At 46.9% G+C, this 21,034-nt stretch overlaps 1 protein-coding gene across 5 annotated transcripts in view; it reads left to right on the plus strand.

Moving 5' to 3' along the window:
- MGA (MAX dimerization protein MGA) overlaps window positions 1–21,034 on the plus strand; it is a 259,036-nt gene that overhangs the window by 163,062 nt on the left and 74,940 nt on the right. For all 5 annotated transcript variants that reach the window (XM_075331070.1, XM_075331069.1, XM_075331073.1 and 2 more), the window contains exons 17-20: window positions 11,672–12,723; window positions 20,392–20,480; window positions 20,761–20,809; window positions 20,916–21,025. In XM_075331070.1, the coding sequence (XP_075187185.1) occupies window positions 11,672–12,723; window positions 20,392–20,480; window positions 20,761–20,809; window positions 20,916–21,025 (1,300 nt within the window). The remainder of the gene's footprint in view (window positions 1–11,671; window positions 12,724–20,391; window positions 20,481–20,760; window positions 20,810–20,915; window positions 21,026–21,034) is intronic.

The raw sequence follows: 21,034 nt of genomic DNA on the forward strand, positions 1-21,034 counted from the left end.
TTTCACAATCCATGGCTCAGTCTATGGACAAATGGTCTGCTAAGATACTAGAAGCCTTGCAGTCCAGACCGGTAACACAGACACAGGGCACTGTGCGTGCATCGCCCCCAGGCCCCCCTCGGTTGGCGCAGCAAACTGCTCCTGAGGTGACACATAGGTCCCACGGTGAGGACTCCGACTCGGACCGCAGTCCCAGACCGGCTAAGCGGGCTCGCTGGGGACCTTCCTCCGCTTCATCACGCTGCTCTGGGTCTCAGCATGAGGACTCTCTGGAGGATGAGGCGGAGGTTGCAGCTCAGGGCTCTGATCCTGACGGTGCTCTCAATCTTGATACACCTGAAGGGGACGCCATTGTAAATGACCTTATAGCGTCCATCAACCAGGTGCTAGAACTTTCTCCTCCAACTCCACCTATAGAGGAGTCGGCTTCACAGCAGGAGAAACACCAGTTTAGGTTTCCCAAACGTACACGGAGTGCTTTTTTCGATCACTCTAACTTCAGGGATGCTGTCCAGAAGCACAGAGCATGTCCGGACAAGCGCTTTACTAAGCGCCTTAATGACACACGTTACCCCTTCCCCCCTGACTTAGTTAAGGGTTGGGCTCAGTGTCCCAAAGTGGATCCTTCAGTCTCTAGGCTGGCGGCTAGATCCGTAGTTTCAGTGGCAGATGGCTCATCGCTCAAGGATGCCACTGACAGGCAAATAGAGCTCATGATGAAATCCATCTATGAAGCCATAGGCGCGTCCTTTGCTCCAGCATTCGCAGCCGTGTGGGCGCTCCAAGCTATCTCAGCTTGTCTGTCTGAGATTAATGCGGTCACACGTACCTCTACTCCGCAGGTTGTGTCTTTGACTTCTCAGGCGTCGGCTTTTTCGTCCTACGCCATGAACGCCGTCCTGGACTCTGCGAGCCGTACAGCGGTAGCATCCGCCAATTCGGTGGCAGTCCGCAGGGCCATGTGGCTACGCGAATGGAAGGCAGACTCTGCTTCCAAGAAGTTCTTAACCGGTTTGCCATTTTCTGGCGACCGCTTGTTTGGCGAGCAATTGGACGAAATTATTAAGCAATCCAAGGGAAAGGACTCGTCCTTACCCCAGTCTAAACCAAACAGACCTCAGCAGCGAAAGATTCAACCGAGGTTTCAGTCCTTTCGGCCCTCAGCCAGGTCCCATTCCTCCACGTCCAACAGGTCACAGAAGGGCCAGAGGAACTCTTCTGCATGGCGGTCTAAGTCACGTCCTAAAAAGACCGCCGGAGGAACCGCCCCCAAGGCGGCCTCTTCATGACTTTCGGCCTCCCCAAACCGCATACTCGGTCGGTGGCAGGCTCTCCCGCTTTTGCGACGCCTGGTGGCCACATGTCCAAGACCGATGGGTGAGAGACATTCTGTCTCACGGTTACAGGATAGAGCTCTGTTCTCGTCCTCCGACTCGTTTCTTCAGAACATCTCCGCCCCCCGAGCGAGCCGATGCACTTTTTCAGGCGGTGAACACTCTGAAGGCAGAAGGAGTGGTGATTCCCGTTCCTCCTCAGGAACATGGTCACGGCTTCTACTCCAACTTGTTCGTGGTGCCAAAAAAGGACGGATCATTCCGTCCCGTTCTAGACCTCAAACTGCTCAACAAGCATGTGAGCACCAGAAGGTTTCGGATGGAATCTCTCCGCTCGGTCATCGCCTCGATGTCACAAGGAGACTTCCTAGCATCAATCGACATCAAGGATGCTTATCTCCATGTGCCGATCGCACCCGAGCATCAACGCTTTCTGCGTTTCGCCATCAGGGACGAACACCTTCAGTTCGTGGCACTGCCATTCGGCCTGGCGACAGCCCCACGGGTCTTCACCAAGGTCATGGCAGCAGTGGTGGCGGTCCTACACTCTCAGGGCCACTCGGTGATCCCTTACTTAGACGATCTTCTAGTCAAGGCACCCTCCAGGGTGGCATGCCAACACAGCCTGACCATTGCTCTGGAGACTCTCCAGAGGTTCGGGTGGATCATCAATTTCCCAAAGTCAAATTTGACACCGACCCAATCGCTGACTTACCTCGGGATGGAGTTTCATACCCTTTCAGCGATAGTGAAGCTCCCGCTGGACAAACAGCGTTCACTACAGACAGGGGTGCAATCTCTTCTTCGGGGTCAGTCACATTCCTTGAGACGCCTTATGCACTTCCTAGGGAAGATGGTGGCAGCAATGGAGGCAGTTCCGTTTGCGCAGTTTCATCTGCGTCCACTTCAATGGGATATCCTCCGCAAATGGGATAGGAGGTCGACGTCCCTAGACAGGAACGTTTCCCTGTCACGGACAGCCAAAACCTCCCTTCAGTGGTGGCTTCTTCCCACTTCTTTGTCGAAAGGAAAATCTTTCCTGCCCCCATCCTGGGCTGTGGTCACGACGGACGCGAGTCTGTCAGGGTGGGGAGCGGTCTTCCTCCACCACAGGGCTCAGGGAACCTGGACTCCGACAGAGTCCTCCCTTCAGATCAATGTTCTGGAGATAAGGGCAGTGTATCTAGCCCTAAAGGCGTTCCAGCGGTGGCTGGAGGGCAGGCAGATCCGAATACAGTCGGACAACGCCACGGCGGTTGCGTACATCAACCACCAGGGCGGCACCCGCAGTCGTCAAGCCTTCCGAGAAGTTCGGCGGATTCTGCTGTGGGCGGAAGCCACAGCCTCCACCATCTCCGCAGTTCACATCCCGGGCGTAGAAAACTGGGAAGCAGATTTTCTCAGTTGCCAGGGCATGGACGCAGGGGAATGGTCTCTTCACCCGGACGTGTTTCTAGAGATCTGTTGCCGCTGGGGAACGCCGGACGTCAATCTAATGGCGTCTCGGCACAACAACAAAGTCCCGGCATTCATGGCTCGGTCCAAGGATCACAGAGCTCTGGCGGCAGACGCGTTAGTTCAGGACTGGTCGCAGTTTCGACTGCCTTATGTATTTCCTCCTCTGGCACTGCTGCCCAGAGTGTTACGCAAGATCAGGTCCGACTGCCGCCGCGCCATCCTCGTCGCTCCAGACTGGCCGAGGAGATCGTGGTACCCGGATCTGTTGCACCTCACGGTGGGTCAACCGTGGGCACTCCCAGACCGACCAGACTTGCTGTCTCAAGGGCCATTTTTCCATCTGAATTCTGCGGCCCTCAACCTGACTGTGTGGCCATTGAGTCCTGGCTCCTAGCGTCCTCAGGGTTATCTCAAAATGTCATTGCCACCATGAGACAGGCCAGGAAACCAACGTCCGCCAAGATCTATCACAGGACTTGGAGGATCTTCTTATCCTGGTGCTCTGATCAGGGTTTTACTCCCTGGCCGTTTGCCTTGCCCACTTTTCTTTCTTTCCTTCAATCCGGAATGGACAAGGGCTTGTCTCTCGGCTCTCTCAAGGGACAAGTATCGGCGCTTTCCGTGTTTTTTCAAAAGCGTCTAGCCAGGCTTCCGCAGGTCCGCACGTTCCTGCAGGGGGTTTGCCACATAGTCCCACCTTACAAGCGTCCGCTAGAACCCTGGGATCTTAACAGGGTGCTGACGGCTCTTCAGAAGCCACCTTTCGAGCCGATGCGGGATGTCTCTGTATCTCGCCTTTCGCAGAAGGTGGCCTTCCTAGTGGCAGTCACATCACTTAGGAGAGTGTCTGAGCTAGCAGCACTGTCATGCAAAGCCCCCTTCCTGGTGTTTCACCAGGATAAGGTGGTTCTGCGTCCGGTCCCGGAATTTCTCCCTAAGGTGGTATCCCCGTTTCATCTCAATCAGGATATCTCCTTATCTTCTTTTTGCCCTCATCCAGTTCACCAATGTGAAAAGGATTTGCACTTGTTAGATCTCGTGAGAGCACTCAGGCTCTACATTGCTCGCACGGCGCCCCTGCGCCGTTCTGATGCGCTCTTTGTCCTCGTCGCTGGCCAGCGTAAGGGGTCGCAGGCTTCCAAGTCAACCTTGGCTAGGTGGATCAAGGAACCGATTTTTGAAGCCTACCGTTCGTCTGGGCTTCCGATTCCTTCAGGGATGAAAGCCCATTCTACCAGAGCCGTAGATGCGTCCTGGGCATTGCGGCACCAGGCTACGGCTCAGCAGGTGTGCCAGGCGGCTACCTGGTCGAGTCTGCACACTTTTACAAAACACTAATCAAGACAAGGTGGTTCTCCGTCCGACTCCGGACTTTCTTCCTAAGGTGGTCTCTCCTTTCCACCTTAACCAGGACATTACCCTACCTTCCTTCTGTCCGGCCCCTGTTCATCGCTTTGAAAAAGCGCTGCATACTCTGGATCTGGTGCGTGCTCTCCGGATCTATCTGCACTTCTCTTTTTGTGCTAACCACAGGTCGGCGCAAGGGCCTCTCTGCTTCTAAGCCGACCTTAGCCCGTTGGATTAGGTCGACCATTTCGGACGCCTACCAGTGTTCTCAGGTGCCTCCCCCGCCGGGGATCAAGGCACACTCGACCAGAGCTGTCGGTGCCTCTTGGGCTTTCAGGCATCAGGCTACGGCTCAACAAGTCTGTCAGGCTGCCACTTGCTGTAATGGGGGAGACAAGAAAGGCGCAATAGGGTTTTACCCGGTTTACAGAGTGAAAGAGGATAAAAACAGTGCACTCACCTGGCCGGGTTGTGCCAGTCACAACCCCTTTGTTAGTATGGATGAGCGCTTGGGTGGTTCTGCAGCGGCCCCGTTATAGAGCAGATTTTGAATATGAAGGACTGGAGAAAACGGGTTTATTGCCGCACTAAAAACCACGAGCATGTATAAGTCAAATTATTCTCTTTATTTAGATCATTCCTACGCGTTTCCGAGGCTCATCTGCCTCCTTCCTCAGGGAAAAAGAATCTTACAGACAGAGAGGATTTATCCTTATGAAGCAGCAAACAGAGAAAAAAAAAACAAATAATCACAAATAAAAACTAAAAACTTCTCCCTCTTTTCATATACACTCAAAGACTATTTTTCTAAAAATGAAACAGACAAGCGCATATTCAAATAAGAATTTTTTGTTCATGTTTATTCATTTTCTCTTTGTCCTTTATTATTGTTTATTGCCTCTTATGCGAAAAAAATTTTTTTGAAACTTGTGTTGTATATGTTATGACATAGCCTTATTCCACGAGGCAATGAGTCATCGCTCAGGAACATATGTAATGATGATGTCATGATTGGTTGCTTTCACATTTTTTTTTTTTCTCTGTTTGCTGCTTCATAAGGATAAATCCTCTCTGTCTGTAAGATTCTTTTTCCCTGAGGAAGGAGGCAGATGAGCCTCGGAAACGCGTAGGAATGATCTAAATAAAGAGAATAATTTGACTTATCCATGCTCGTGGTTTTTAGCGCGGCAATAAACCCGTTTTTTCCAGGCTGCCACTTGGACTAGCCTGCATACCTTTTCAAAGCACTACCAAGTGCATGCTCATGCGTCGGCAGATGCGAGCTTGGGCAGACTCATCCTTCAGGCGGCTGTCGCCCATTTGTGAAGTTAGGTTCTGCCTACTTCTTAGGTTTTCTGTTTATTTCCCACCCAGGGACAGCTTTGAGACGTCCCATGGCCTGGGTCTCCCAAAGGAACGATAAAGAAAAAGAGAATTTTGTTTACTTACCGTAAATTCTTTTTCTTATAGTTCCGTATTGGGAGACCCAGCTCCCTCCCTGTTGCCTGTTGGCAATTTCTTGTTCCGCGTGTTATCACCGGCTGTTGTCGTGGACAGAGTCTCCGGTTGTTCCGGTTCTTGCTCTGTTTTACTTGTGGGTGGCTATTCTCCTTCAGCTTTTGCACTAAACTGGCTGAGTCTGCTCATCAGGGGGTGTATAAGCTCAGAGGGAGGAGCTACACTTTTAAGTGTAGTACTTTGTGTGTCCTCCGGAGGCAGAAGCTAAACACCCATGGTCTGGGTCTCCCAATACGGAACTATAAGAAAAAGAATTTACGGTAAGTAAACAAAATTCTCTTTATTTGTAGCATTCTCAAAACTTTTGGCCATGACTGTAGTAGAGCATACTGTTTCTATTTAGATCTGTTTGTGGCCCCAAAGATTGGTAAGTTCAACAATTTGATGAAGTCCAAGATAGGATGAACAGAAGCATCCGTCTCTGCCACTTCAGAATGGAGTCTCTTCGTTCAGTGATAGCCTCCATGGAGCCCAAGGAGTTTCTATGTTCAATAGACCTCAAGGATGCCTATATGCAGATGCCCATCTTTCCATCCTACCAGATATTTCTGAGTTTCACAATACAGGATGCCCACATTTAATTCACTACACTGCCATTTGGCTTATCCACAGCACCCATGGTTTCACAAAGATAATGGCAGCCGTCATGGGCATTCTTCGAACCAGAGGCATTCTCGTCATCCCTTAAGGACGACATCATAATCAAAGCACATTCTCCCTCATGATGTCGCAAGAGTTTGCAGATCACCTTGGACATTCTTTCGCCTTGCCTAGATCATCAACAGAGCGAAATCATCTTTGATCCCGACTCAATGCATGTTTTCCAGGAAATGCTGTCCGAAAACCGCATGCGCAAGAATCTTTTTACTCTAAGGCTATGTGCGCACTAGGCGTTTTTGCCGCGTTTTTAGCGGCGTTTTTTACCGCGTATTTGTGCTGAAAACGCAGTGACATTGCTTCCCCAGCAATGTCAATGGGTTTTCAGAAGTGCTGTCCTCACACAGCGTTTTTTTTTTAGCTGCGTTTTTGTGGTGACCACAAAAACGCAGCATGTCAATTATTTCTGCGTTTTCCACTGCGTTTTTCACTCATTGAATTCAATGAGATGTTAAAAACGCAATGAATAACGCATATAGCCGCGTTTCTATGACTAAAAACGCAGCTATAAACGCAAGGGGTGGGTACTACAGTGACGTGTACAGGAAGAGGATTCCTTCTGTTGGTAAACACAGAAGCAGGAATCCTCCCGGTACCGTCACCGCCGCGTCCACCTCCCGTCCTGTGCATGTCAGCTCCGTGCGGCGCCATGTCTGGGCGGGAGGTGGAGGCAGCGGCGAAAACCAAAGTGAACAGTAGAAAAAAAAAAAAAATGTCATATACTCACCTGTCCGCAGGGTCCCGGTGCCATGCCCGCTCCCAGCTCCTCCCGGTCCCGCCGCTCTGGCTGTGTGCAGTCTCCCCGGGGCAGGACCTTGCTTGCAGGACCTGGCGGTGGATCACCTGATGCAGTCACATGACGCATCAGCTGATCGCGGTGTCGCCGGCTTTTTCGCGCCCGGCCGGCTATCAGCTGATCCTGCCGTCAGGGGACTTCATCAGCTGATTACCGGCAGCTCCGGCAGCGATCGTATAGGATCAGACTCCTGTCCAATCGATCGCTCCAGGAGCTGCCGGTAATCACCACAGCACATAAGTGAGTATTATTTTTTTTTTTTTTTTCTACTGATGCATCAGCTGATTGTATAATCGGCTTTTATACAATCAGCTGATGTGTGATGGGATTCAGGCACTTGATCCTGACACATCATCAGATTGCTCTGCCTTCCAGCAAACCGATCAGATGATATTGGATCCTGATTGGACGGCGCGGGACCCTGACCCAGGATTACTGCGGAGGGGGGGTTTATTTCAATAAAGATGGAGTCACTAATTGTGTTGTGTTTTATTTCTAATAAAAATATTTTTCTGTGTGTTGTGGTTTTTTTTTATCTGTACTAGAAATTCATGGTGGCCATGTCTAATATTGGCGTGACACCATGAATTTCGGGCTTAGGGCTAGCTGATAATATACAGCTAGCCCTAACTCCATTATTACCTGGCTAGCCACCCGGCTTCAGGGCAGCTGGAAGAGTTGGATACAGCGCCAGAAGATGGCGCTTCTATGAAAGCGCCATTTTCTGGGGTGGCTGCGGACTGCAATTCGCAGTGGGGGTGCCCAGAAAGCATGGGCACCCTGCACTGTGGATTCCAATTCCCAGCTGCCTAGTTGTACCCGGCTGGACTCAAAAATTAGGCGAAGCCCACGTCATTTTTTTTTTTTTTAATTATTTCATGAAATAATTAAAAAAAAAGGGCTTCTCTATATTTTTGGCTCCCAGCCGGGTACAAATAGGCAGCTGGGGGTTGGGGGCAGCCCGTACCTGCCTGCTGTACCCGGCTAGCATACAAAAATATGGCGAAGCCCATGTCATTTTTTTTTTCTTTTTGGGCAAAAAACTGCATACAGTCCTGGAAGGAGGATGCTGAGCCTTGTAGTTCTGCAGCTTCTGTCTGCTCTCCTGCATACACTAGTGAATGGAGGATGCTGAGACTTGTAGTTCTGCAGCTGCTGTCTGCTCTCCTGCATACACTAGTGAATGGAGGATGCTGAGACTTGTAGTTCTGCAGCTGCTGTCTGCTCTCCTGCATACACTAGTGAATGGAGGATGCTGAGACTTGTAGTTCTGCAGCTGCTGTCTGCTCTCCTGCATACACTAGTGAATGGAGGATGCTGAGACTTGTAGTTCTGCAGCTGCTGTCTGCTCTCCTGCATACACTAGTGAATGGAGGATGCTGAGACTTGTAGTTCTGCAGCTGCTGTCTGCTCTCCTGCATACACTAGTTCTGCAGCTGTCTGCTCTCCTGCATACAATGAACATTTTGAAGAAGGAAATGACATCAGACCTTTTTTTTTTTTCATCAACAATCTTTAATGGCATTGTGCACTGATTAAAAACGCAGTGAGTAAAAACGCAGCAAAAAACGCACCAAATCGCGGCAAAAACGCATGCGTTTTTGCCGCGTTTTTTTAGCCGCGGGTGCGTTTTTTAGACAAAAACGCACATAAAAACGCAGCGTGAAAAAAACGCCTAGTGCGCACATAGCCTAAGACAAAACTACTCTGCCCTTCTAAAAGGAATCTATTCTCTCAGAAATCCCTCTCCATACTCTCTCCGATTCTACATGAGTGTTGTGGGCACGATGGCAGCCACAATGGAAGCAGTCCTATTCACTCAGTTCCACACTCTGCCCTTTTCACCTTTTTTCTCCCATCAAGATGGGACAAGTACACTCACTCCCTGGACCGGCCAGTAGTACTTCCTCACACTGATCAAGAAGTACATAGAAGATTATCGCTGCTGATTTGTCCAATTTCCTTCCAGGCCAACAACATCACAGACATGGTATACATCACCAAAGAGGAACTGTAAGCTTGCCAGTAATGTCAGAGGTTTCTCAGACCCTGTCCTGGGCCAAACTGAATTTACCAGAAATCTCAGTAAATCATTTTCCCGCAGTGGACAACCTTGCCCGCCGACTTTCTCAGCTGTGGGGTCATTGCCGCTTGAGAACGATCTCTAAACCCATTTTGCTTTCACCAAATCTGCCTCAGAGGGTGGACTCCTGATGTGGATCTGATAGATCAAGATTAAATCAAAACGTTCCCCAGTTTGTGTCCAGATCTTCAGCGAGTGACTCTGACACTGGCAATTTCTTGCTCCCAATTCTCCTTTCCATATCTCCTTTACCGCTGATTCCCAGGCTGATGAAAGAGATCAAGGTATAGGGATGCCTGTCTTACTCATGGCCCCGGTTGGCCCAGAAGACCTTGGTATGCAGAGTTAGGTCCACCTCCTCGAGAACATCCTGTGAAGACTCCCAGACCTTCAAGATCTCTTTTCCCAGGGTCCTCTCTTCCACTAGAATTCTCAGTTTTTCAATTTAACGTCATGGCTATTGAAGCTGCAGTTTAGCGATCCTCTGCTCTCTCCGATCAGGTCATCCACACAATGATTAAGGTGAGGAACCTGTCTTCCTCTCGTGTACACCATTGCACATGGAAGAGCTTCTTCCAGTGATATGAAACCAACCAGACCACTCCCATGGTCCTACCCTTACCTTCCCTGCCGTACTTTTTGCAGTCATGTCTTGAATGTGGCCTAGTCCTTCGCTTTCTCAAGAGTCAGGTCTCGGCCCTTTCCATTCTCTTTTCAAAGAATCCTTTCGTCTAGTTCTCAAGTGAAGACTTTCCTTCAAGGGGTTGCAGATTCTGTGCCTTCTTACCGTTCTCTGGTACAGCCTTGGAACGTCCATCTCATTCTACACATCCTTCACAGGTCCCCTTTGAACTACTACGAGAAGTTTCCCTTTCCTTCCTCTCCTGGAAGGTTGACTTCTTTGTAGCCATTGCTTTGATCAGGCAAGTGTCCTAACTCTTGGCCCTCTCATGCCACTCCCTCTATCTGGTCTTCCGTCGGGTCACAGCTCCATCCTTTCTCCCTAAGGTGGTTTCTTTTCACCTTGACGAAGAAACTGTGCTCCCTTTGTTCTGTCCATCTCCTGTTCACCCTCGGGAACGGTTGTTTCATAAGCTGGACCTCGTAAGAGCACTTCACCTCTACATCGCTACAACGGCTTCCTTCAGGTGAGCAGTCTCTCTCTTAGTGATTCCAGACAGTCTTTTCAGAGGACTTCCCGCATCCAGATCAACGATTGCCTGTTTGATCCGGTCTTCCATTTTGGCAGCTTACCGGATACAAGGACAGAGCTCGTCCAGTTAAGGTCACAGTTCACTCCACTCTCATGGTGGGGGCCTCCTGGACTATCTGTCACCAGTCTTCTGGCTCACAGTTATGCAAGGCTGTTATCTGGTCTTCCATTCATACATTTCACAACATTCTACAGGGTTCACACCTATGCTTGGTCGGATGCGAACCTTGGCAGAAGGGTCCTACAGGCCGCTGTGGTCTGACATCAGACTTGAGGATACTATTCTGTGCCCACCCTTTTCAATGCTTTAGGACGTCTTATGGTCTCCTGTGTCTTCCAATGAAGCAATAGCAAAAGAAGATTGGGTACTCGCCGTAAAATCTCTTTCTTGAAGCTTTCATTGGAGGTCACAGGACATGCCCTTGTATCATGTTGTTATATATTCTGCTGTTTAACAACGTTTCTTCATTATCTTCTTACCTTACTTTTGCTTCTCTTACTGCTTTCTCACTAATTATCTCCATGCCAGTTAGTGGGTGTATACTAGCAGGGAGGAGATAAACTTATTTTGCATAGTGTCAGGCTTAGTCTGCTTTCACACATCCGTTTTTTCCTGTGCGGCACAATCCGGTGCTTTGCCGAAAAACCGCAACCGTTTTTTTTTTTGCCGCCCATTGCGTTTTTTTTTGCATAGACTTACATTAGTGCCGTATTGTGCCACATGGGCTTGCGTTCGGTCCGGTTTTTGCCGCATGCGGCAGATTTAGCCGATGTGGCGGCCGGATGGAACGTTGCTTGGCACGTTTTTTTGTCCGGCAAAAAAAAACTCATCGCGCTGCATCCGGCTGATGCGGCGCGATTTGCAATGCATGCCTATGGACGCCGCATGCGGCGTCCTGCGGCAAACACCGCATCCGGCCGCCGCATGCGGTTTTTTCCACTGCGCCTGCTCAGTAGCCTGCCGCAAGCGGCAAAAACCGGACAGGCCGCATGTAAAAAACTTATGCAAAGGATGCGGTTTTGTCGCCGCATCTGTTGCATAGGTTTTAGAGCCGGATTGGCCGGCTCTGCTAAAACCGGAGGTGTGAAAGCAGCCTTAGTTGTGTGTCCTTCAATGATGGCGCAAAGAAAAAGACTTTGTGGTGAGTACCCAAAATCCTCTTTTTTTTTCTTTGTTTTTTACATGACCACTTCCTTTTCAGATTAAATTCTTAATTGGCCTGATGGTGTAAAACTAGTGTTCCTTCTTGTGTCCACTTCCTCAGGTGGTGTCTTGAGTGTCCGCCTTCCTCTTCTAACAAAACCTGAAGCTGCAGCCACCACAACTACCGTTTCCACCACCTCTTCTCCGACCACTGTGCCTGTTGTCTCTCCTTCCAAGATCAGCCCAAATAAATCTGGAGTGACAATCCTTTCACAAAATCTGCCCGTGCTTTCTCAGCTTGGAACGACTGCAGGGAACAACACCTCCCCGTCTAAAAGTAACTGCGAGGCATCTGTTAATTTTCCACAAATTCTATCTTACAGTGGTAATGGACACACCGTCATTACATCTAATATTGCGCCCTATCAATCAGGTCTTTCCTTGGCAAATATCTTACCTCCACCACCACCACCTTTATTGCAGAATTGCAGCCCTGTCAGTGCGGCTGCAAAACCGACCATTACACCAACAGGTAATCCGTCAGAATCTGCTTGTGATCCAGATAAACAAGATAAGAAACGTTCCGATTTATCATTAAGTCCTCAACTATCTGGGGAACCAAACGATAAGGAATCCGTCAAAGAGAGTGAAGGGCAACCTACATCAGAAATTGTAAATAATGAGAATGAAGCTGAGGCACAAAGTTCTCCGAAAGAAGAAATCAAATCTGTAACTCAAGCTAAAGCCGAGCAATGCCACGACGGCCAGCAAGTGAATGAACAGTCCCAAGCCAGTACTGATTCTACTGATGAATGCCTTACTTCAGACGAAGACTTATTTAAAGAAACTAAGAAAGCTGCCCAAGGTCCAGCCGATGAAGATGACAATCGACAAAGCCCTGCAGAAAAAAATACAAGTAGTCAAGTGGAAATTGGGAACAAGAGTCCTGTGACTTCAGTATCGGTATCTGACCCAGAACAGGTAGAGCAAAATATGCAATATAAATCTGGGGAAAAAGCAGAATTCTCAATGAATCAAAGCTCAACAAAGTCACAAGTGTCTGCATCATCCTCGCATAAACAGAACAGTGATAGTCGACGAAGGGATCCTCATATCAAACAAGATATAATTGGCAGCAGAAACACTCGGCCCAGCCTGCAAATTGAAGTTGAAGTGAGTAGTTTTTTTCTGCACATTATCTGCTACCTGTGTACATTGTATTTAACTCCACCTGATATTTTGCATTATTTTCAGTATCTCTGTTCTACCAATGAGCTCTGCTCATACTGCGCCGAACTATTTTGCATTTCACTGGAAAAACTCATGTTACAGTTAACTTTTTTTTCCCCCTCTATGCCGAAGAATAGGTGGGCCACTTTTTTAGTATTGGAGCTTAGGCCAACATAAGTCACATCATATATACATTGGTGCCTTCCAGCCTGGTATATACTTCTGTTGAACGCTCCAGTGCTTCAGAAAAAATATAGTTAGAACATATGGCCCGGGACCAAACCGTCGGCACCCTTGGCCAGTTGTTCCCAGCGCTGCTAGACCGGTTAATCACTTGCAGTGGCACTGGGAAACTCCTTTTCCAAGCCCTAATGCAAATGATTGACTGGTCTTTCACTATGAGAGAGATTTATGAATTACCTCTAGCGGCGCTTGGAGCAGACGCCCGGAGGTAAAGTAGGACTGTTCTCGTCTCTGGTTATGGTCCAACAGCCGGATCTTTTAACTGTTTTTCTCTGAAACACTGGAGCATTTTTAGAGAAAAATATACCAGCCTGCAATTGTGCATTCAGGCTCTGATTCACGCTGCCTGCTATTTTGGTAGTATGAATTAGCGTGACAGGTGCCCTTTTAAGGTGCCCGTACACATTAGATACCTATTGGTTAACCGAGCCACCATCCATTTATAAAAGTGATATTAGCCCCTTTAGGCCGGAGCCACACGGGGGACTAGTGCGATCCTCGCATGACACTTGGCTCACGCTGACAGAAGAGCGGGAGCCGAGTGTCACTGCGACTGAGGTCCGATCATGTGATCGGACCTCAGCTGCGGGGAGCGGGCCGGCACTCAGGAGGGCCGGGCCGGCTCTGCGGAGGGGCGGGCAGGCGCTGTGGAGGAGTGGGAGAAATTTATTTCCCTCTCTCCTCCATTGCCGGCTATTGCCATTCTCGCTCTGCACTCGCATTACACCGGTGTAATGCGAGTGCAGTGCGATTTTTCTCTTGCCCCATAGACTTGAATGGGTGCGAGAGAAGCCAGGAACGCATTACAGTCGCAGCATGCTACGATTGTTTTTTCGGTCCGATTACAGCTGAGAAAATAATTGCTCATAGTTGCTGACACATAGGCTAATATTGGTCCGAGGGGAATGCGATGTTTTATCGCATTCCACTCGCACCGATTTTCATGCTGTGTGTCTTAGGCCTTACTATCAAGAACGTACTGATACGTCCTTGGTCACCTCCCTCCGGCAAGCCCGCGGTATTACATGCACATGTCTACTGATCTGATCAGCAGACGTGTGGCTAACAGGCGCAGGTGGATCATAGAGCCACCCGTACCTGTTAACACTTTGGATTGCACTGTTAAACACTCATAGTGTGATTTAAAGGGGAACATACCGTTTCCCGCTGCCATCGGCGGCCCCAGGAGACTCATTCACAATGGGTTATCATGGCAGCATGGGGTCAACTGATGACTTCTGATGCTGCCATGACTCACTTCCTGTGAGAGCCGACAAAGCCCCAGCACTCACAGGATATGAGCATTTCTCCTGATTAGAGCAATGCTGCTCTGATCAGCAGAAATGCACTGGCGATCGGACTGTGCAGTGATAAAGTCCCCTAGGAGAACTAGTAAAATAAATAAAAAAAAATGTAAAAAAAAAAAGATTAAAAATTAAACTTAATTCCAGACCCACCCCCCTTTTGCCTCATTGAAAATAAAACAGTTAAAAAAAATACACATATTTGGTATCGTCGCGTTCAGAAATGCCTGATCTATCAAAATATAAAATCAATTAATCTGATCGGTACACGGTGTAGCGAGGAAAAAAAGCCAAACTCCAAAATTATGTTTTTTAGTCACCGCAATATTTTTTAAAAATGCAATAACAGGCAATCTAAGAGTGCATCTACACAAAAATGGTATCATTAAAAATGTCAGCTCTAGATGCAAAAAAATAAGCCGTCATTGAGCCTCAGATCCCGAAAAATGAGAATGCTACGGGTCTCGTAAAATGGCTTCAAAAGTGCTATTCTTTTTTGGACAAACTAATGAATTTTTTTACACCACTTGGCTGAAAGTAAAAGTATACTTGTGTGGTATCTACGAACCTGTACCGACGTGAGGCATCATATGTTCATATCAGTTTTTAAAAAGTTATGGCTCTCGGAAGAAGGGGAAGACCAAACAAAAATGAAAAACAACTTCCTCTTTTACTTCCTTTTCCACTTCCTACTTCCTCTTTCACTTCCTCTTCCACTTCCTCTTTCACTTCCTTTTCAACTTCCTACCTCCACTTCCTCTTCCACTTCCTTTTCCACTTCCTCTTGCTACTTCCTCTTCCACTTCCTTTTCCACTTCCTCTTCCACTTCCTACTTCCACTTCCTATTTCCCTTTCCACTTCCTCTTCCTACTTCCTTTTCCACTTCCTCTTCCACTTCCTTTTCCACTTCCTACTTCCACTTCCTTTTCCACTTCCTACTTCCTTTTCCACTTCCTCTTCCACTTCCTACTTCCTCTTCCACTTCCTTTTCCACTTCCTTTTCCACTTCCTCTTCCTTTTTTTCCCCCCTCTTGTAGGCTTTTCCTTTCTTTTCTCTTCAGTTCCCCTCGCCTCTTCAATCTATATGGACCAAGGTGCCCTGCCCCATCGGGGCTGTAGGGGACCCTAACATCTATGGGGGACCGGGTTTCTCTCTTTTTAGTATCTACTGATAAATCGCTCTTCTGGTAGCCAGGTCACTTATGCTGATGGGAGGTGAAGTGAAATTGAGACCAGAGGTAACAAATAATAGATATGGGCAATGAGTGAGGGGGTATTGTATGCTGGCACGGCTATTGACCAGGAAGGCCTTGCTCTGGTGTGTTAGATAACAGAACAATGGGGGACAGGCCATATGTAAATGTTAATTAGGGGGCTGAGAGGGGATTGCGGAGCATCACAGAAAAAATGGAAGTGACGAGACGATTGATTGTAAAGGGGGGGACAGTTGAGGGGTTGTTAGTTGACCATAGATTTAGGTTGAATAGTTGGGTTCAGGGAAAGCAACGCTATAAGAACACCGAAAGAAAACTGAGGGCAGTTGGGGGGGTAGCCAACAGGTTTATAGTTAATGCCAAGAAGAGGACACAAGGTTGTGCCCAGGCAATACATAGTTGTCAGTACGCAGCGGAGTTAAGGCAGGGAAAAGACCAGGGAAAGGCGCCAAGACACACAAGTTAGAACATATAGCGACATAAATGTCCCGAGATGTTGGGATAATGGTTAAATTAGTCACTTGGAACGTAAAAGGTTTGAAGTCTCCACATACGCGCATGATGATATTACGACACCTTAAAAGACTGAAGGTAGATATCGGACTACTGCAGGAGACCCACCTGCAAAAAGGGGATTTTTTTCGTATGCAAAAATTATGGGTGGGGGCGGTAGTCGGGTCAGGATCCCAGGGAAGGAAGGCAGGGGTAATGATCTTAATAAACAAACACTTTACTCACGAAATAGTGTCCCAAGACAGTGATGATGGTGGGAGGTACATACATATCAAATTAACTAGCCCGCAGGGAGAGTTTAGTATACACAATATATACGCCCCTAATACCGAACAAAAAGCCTTCTTTGACTTTATCACCAACAAATTGGGAGTGGATGTAGACCCAAATAAGATAGTGGGGGGAGATTTTAATGCAGTAGTTTCGAAAGAGGAGGATAGGAGGTATGGCAAGGAACAAGGTAGGCAGAGTAGGAATACAAAGGGTTTGATGGCCAAATTACTGGAAGACACAAATCTGCAGGACAGTTGGAGAACGCAACACCCATATGAACGTGAATTTACACACTACTCACACCCACACGAAGCATGGTCAAGGATTGACTATGTTAGTAGACCAAAGACTCTGGCACAGGGTCAAGGATGTAGACATAGAGAACATGGTTATATCCGACCACAGCCCGGTGACCTTAGACCTAAATGACAGAATACAGAGGGGCTCGGATTATATATGGAGATTTCCATCATTCTTACTCAAAGATAAAGATTTTATTAAAACATTAAAGGAGTGGTGGGAGGAATATTGCGGCACTAACAGCGGGCACGAGGAAGAGGCAATGCTATTCTGGGAAACAGCGAAAGTAGTATTAAGGGGGAGACTGATGGGGCATGTAGCCAAAATCAGGAAACAGACGCAAAAACATTACCAGGAGGCAAGCACTAGTTTGAGAGAGAAATACACAAGGTACCTAGAAAACAAATCCCAAAAAGCAAAAGAAGAATGGAAGGAAGCAAAACAAGAGTTTGACATGTGGGTAGGAAAACGAGAAGCACTAGTAAGGTCTCAGCAGGAGTTTGACTTGCACCGATTTGGCAATAAGGCAGGTAAACTGCTGGCTAACCTGGCAAAGGGAAGACGACCGTTGACGTTAATAGCTAGTATGACAAGACAGGATGGGACCAAATCGACGAATCCGCAGGAGATCAACCAGATCTTGGGGGAATACTATGCCAAACTATATAGTAAAGGGGATGAAAATAGAGAAGGAGGGAGGGAGTGGCTAAAGACATTAGGACTTACACAAATAACCGAAGACGAACTGACTAGACTGAACACGGACATCACAATAGAGGAAGTGCAAACAACAATAGGAGAACTGAGTATACATAAAGCACCGGGGCCTGACGGGTTCAATGGGGAATTCTATAAAGTACTAAAGGAGGAAATATCACCAACGCTGACACGTATGTTTAATAAAATGTTAGGGGGTACGGGAATGTCTAGCCACCTTAACACTGCATATATAAAACTTTTACCCAAGGGAGACAAAAATTTGGACAATCCAACGAATTATAGACCAATCTCACTAATCAACCAAGACCTTAAACTAGTGTCCAAATTGATGGCCAATCGATTAGCAGAGGTATTACCAAGGTTAATTTCTCCCGCCCAATCGGGGTTTGTAAAGGGGAGAGCAGCCGTGACAAACGTAAGAAAGGCCATGATAGTAATGGACGCCAGCAGACACAGGGATCTACAAGGAGGGGAATTTCCAGCCATGATCACGTTGGATGCTGAAAAAGCGTTTGATAATGTGCAGTGGCCATGGCTGGAAATAGTCCTAGATAATATGGGCTTCAGGGGAGCATTCAGAACATTTATAGGTATACTATATGCAAACCCTCAGGCAAGAGTGGAGACACCCGGATTTTTGTCACGACCCTTCTCTTTGACCAAAGGGACGAGACAGGGGTGCCCGCTGTCTCCTCTCTTTTTCAATCTAGCCATTGAGCCATTATCAAAACTGATCAATGGAGGAGACTGCTTTGAGGGCATTAACATTGGAATGGAAAAAGTACATTCAGCTCTATTCGCAGACGATATCATATTATTCATGAATAGACCACAGAATGACCTTTTAAAAACAATACAACAGATAGAGAGATTTGGGTCTATGGCAGGTTTTAAATTGAACAAGACAAAATGTGAAGTACTGTTTCTGAATGAGCGAACCATGTCATCCCTGAAAACCTATGGAATAGGGGATAACATATGTGGGATACCGATAGCAAAAACCCACCTTAAATACCTGGGGATCCAGATGGGACGCCAGCCTGCCTCCATTTATGAATTAAACTTCAAACCGTTGATACAGAAAATAGAACGAGAGCTAAAGATGTGGGAGGGGCTGCCGCTATCCCTGCTAGGTATAAGATGTGGGAGGGGCTGCCGCTATCCCTGCTAGGTATAAGATGTGGGAGGGGCTGCCGCTATCCCTGCTAGGTAGAAACCACCTCTTAAAAATGATGAGTTTCTCGAAGCTGTTATACCCAATGCAGACTATCACTATATTATTAAAGCATGCGGATGTAAATAGACTGAATAAAGCATTTACAAGCTTCCTATGGAAGAGAAAAAGACCAAGAATTAGGGCGGAAAAACTAATGCTACCACTGGAAAAGGGAGGAATCAAGATGCCAAATGTGAGAGGCTACAACCTTGCATGCTTGATGAGGCACGTAATAGACTGGCTGAGGAAGACAAATAGCTATTCTAACATAAAATTGGAAGGTACTGTAGACCATGGGACTTGGGGGCAATATTACACACGTCATTGGCCAATATTCCGAGGAAAATTAAGCACTCCCTGGTATGTAGGGATACGATAAGGGCGTGGAAAGCAGTGAGGAAAAAGTTTAACCTGTCCTGGCGAATCTCCAAATACCTAAATATCTGGAATTTTCCAGAATTCCCAGCAGGGTGGGAAAACAAACTATTTCTAGAATGGAGAAATAAGGGGATCGGTGGGGTGAAGGATCTGCTCCATGAAACGGAACATAGGTGGTTGACCCTTGAGGAGTTGGTGAACAGGTACGGGCTTTCCCCATTCCAAATCATACAATACAAACAGGTGGAAAAGGGAATAATGGGACTATTGAGGGATGTTAGAAAAGAACAGGTAATGAATGAAATGGACCAATTTATAATGAAGGATAAACAGGAGATTACTATCTCCTCCCTGTACAAAGATCTGAGAACAGCACTGGTACCACTGCACTCGGACCAGGTCTGGGGAGCATGGGCACGACAACTAAAAGATAGAGGCAGGGGAAAAGATACAGCAGGGATGGATGAGGATGAGGAAGGAGGTGATTAATGAGGGCTGGAGGGACACACAGTTTAGATTAATGCACAGAGCAATTTATGGTTTTAACATCCCTACCAAGCAGACGATGAATAAAATAGAACATTTCCCCAAATGTAAACAGCCGAAAACGGACTTATACCACGGGATTTGGCAGTGCCCACAAAGTCAGAAATTTTGGGGAAAAATGAAGACACTTATAGAAAAAGTATGGGAAGTGGAAATGGAACTAGACCCATTGTTATGGATTTTCCACCACAGGACTAAAGAAAAGGAAGGAGGAGGAGATACACGGGGACCACGATTCCAAGACTCTTTCATAATATTGCTATGATAGGGAAAAAGGCCCTACTACGCAGATGGCTCGAGGAATCTGTTCCATCAGAGGAGGAGGTGGTCAATCAGATTAAAAAGCTGCTCAATATTGAACAGTTGGATGCCGAAAGAAATAAGGACGAACTAACGGGAAACTTTTTTAAAAAATGGAAGAGATTTATAGTACAACAGTATGAAGCTGCAGAAATACGGAAAGTGGTATCTCCTTTCACTAATACGGAATGGTATCTATTGGGAGACTTGCAAGGCACATTGGGAAAGCTGAAAATACACACGCAGTAGAGACACAACAGTAGGGCGAGACGAGGGTTTCAGAGAAATAGGGCTTCAAACGGGAATCAGAATATAGAGGAGCTGTGTGTTCTTTTGCGACTTATACCTGGTGTTCAGCGTATTAAAAATGTTGGGGGGGATAAAGTGGGACTAAAAGAGGGTGGGTTAAGACAAGGGTGGGTAAAATGGTAAGGTGAATTTATTCTTGTTCAAATGTTAGACATATTGTAATAATTCTGAAAAATGCAATAAAAATTTATGTAAAAAAAAAATGAAAAACAGAAAATTACCCTGGTATAAATATTATATGATCTCTTCAATTCTTTTTTTTTTTTTTTTATTCATTTTATGTTTGTTTTCTAGAGTGACGCTGAGGACTCTTTGGATATTGAAATAGTGGAGGAGCTTTCTGAGAAGACGTCTGCTTCCCCAGTTACTTTCAAAAAGAAAAAGTAAGAATCACTTTTGAAATTTGTAATTTGCTGCGCAATAAACTAGACTCTTTTAGGCAATTAGTAGCTTTGTATATATGCAGAAAAATGCATTAGTATGGCTGAGGTGGGATTTTTGTTTTTTTTCTAACCGAATAAACAAGAAAAATTTTGAGAGGAGAGCTGCTCCAAAAATTCAGTGTGAACACACCCCTAGACAACAGGAATCCTCGCTTTAGTTGAAATGATCGACCGTAACACATGTGATATTTTAACAGGTCAGTTTTCTCTTTCTTTGCAGACATGGCCTGAAAAGAAAATATACCAAAAAGCACAAGAAAAAATCCAAGGTATAGCGAAGCCCCCCCCCCTCCTCCCAGTGTTTAGTAAATTTTGCACAACCCTAAACAAAAGGAATAATAGACGTAAAATCAATGTTTTTGCTTTCATATCAAGAGTGAAGTTGATGAATATTCGGACGTTGAAATTGTGGAAAAGCCTTGCGAGACCATTGATCTCACCGATCCGGAGCCTTCTGCTTCTACAGTTGCTTCACAAGAGGACCAGTAAGAATG

This window comes from Anomaloglossus baeobatrachus, chromosome 12 (genome assembly GCF_048569485.1).
Source record: "Anomaloglossus baeobatrachus isolate aAnoBae1 chromosome 12, aAnoBae1.hap1, whole genome shotgun sequence".
Classification (NCBI taxonomy): Eukaryota; Metazoa; Chordata; class Amphibia; order Anura; family Aromobatidae; genus Anomaloglossus; species Anomaloglossus baeobatrachus.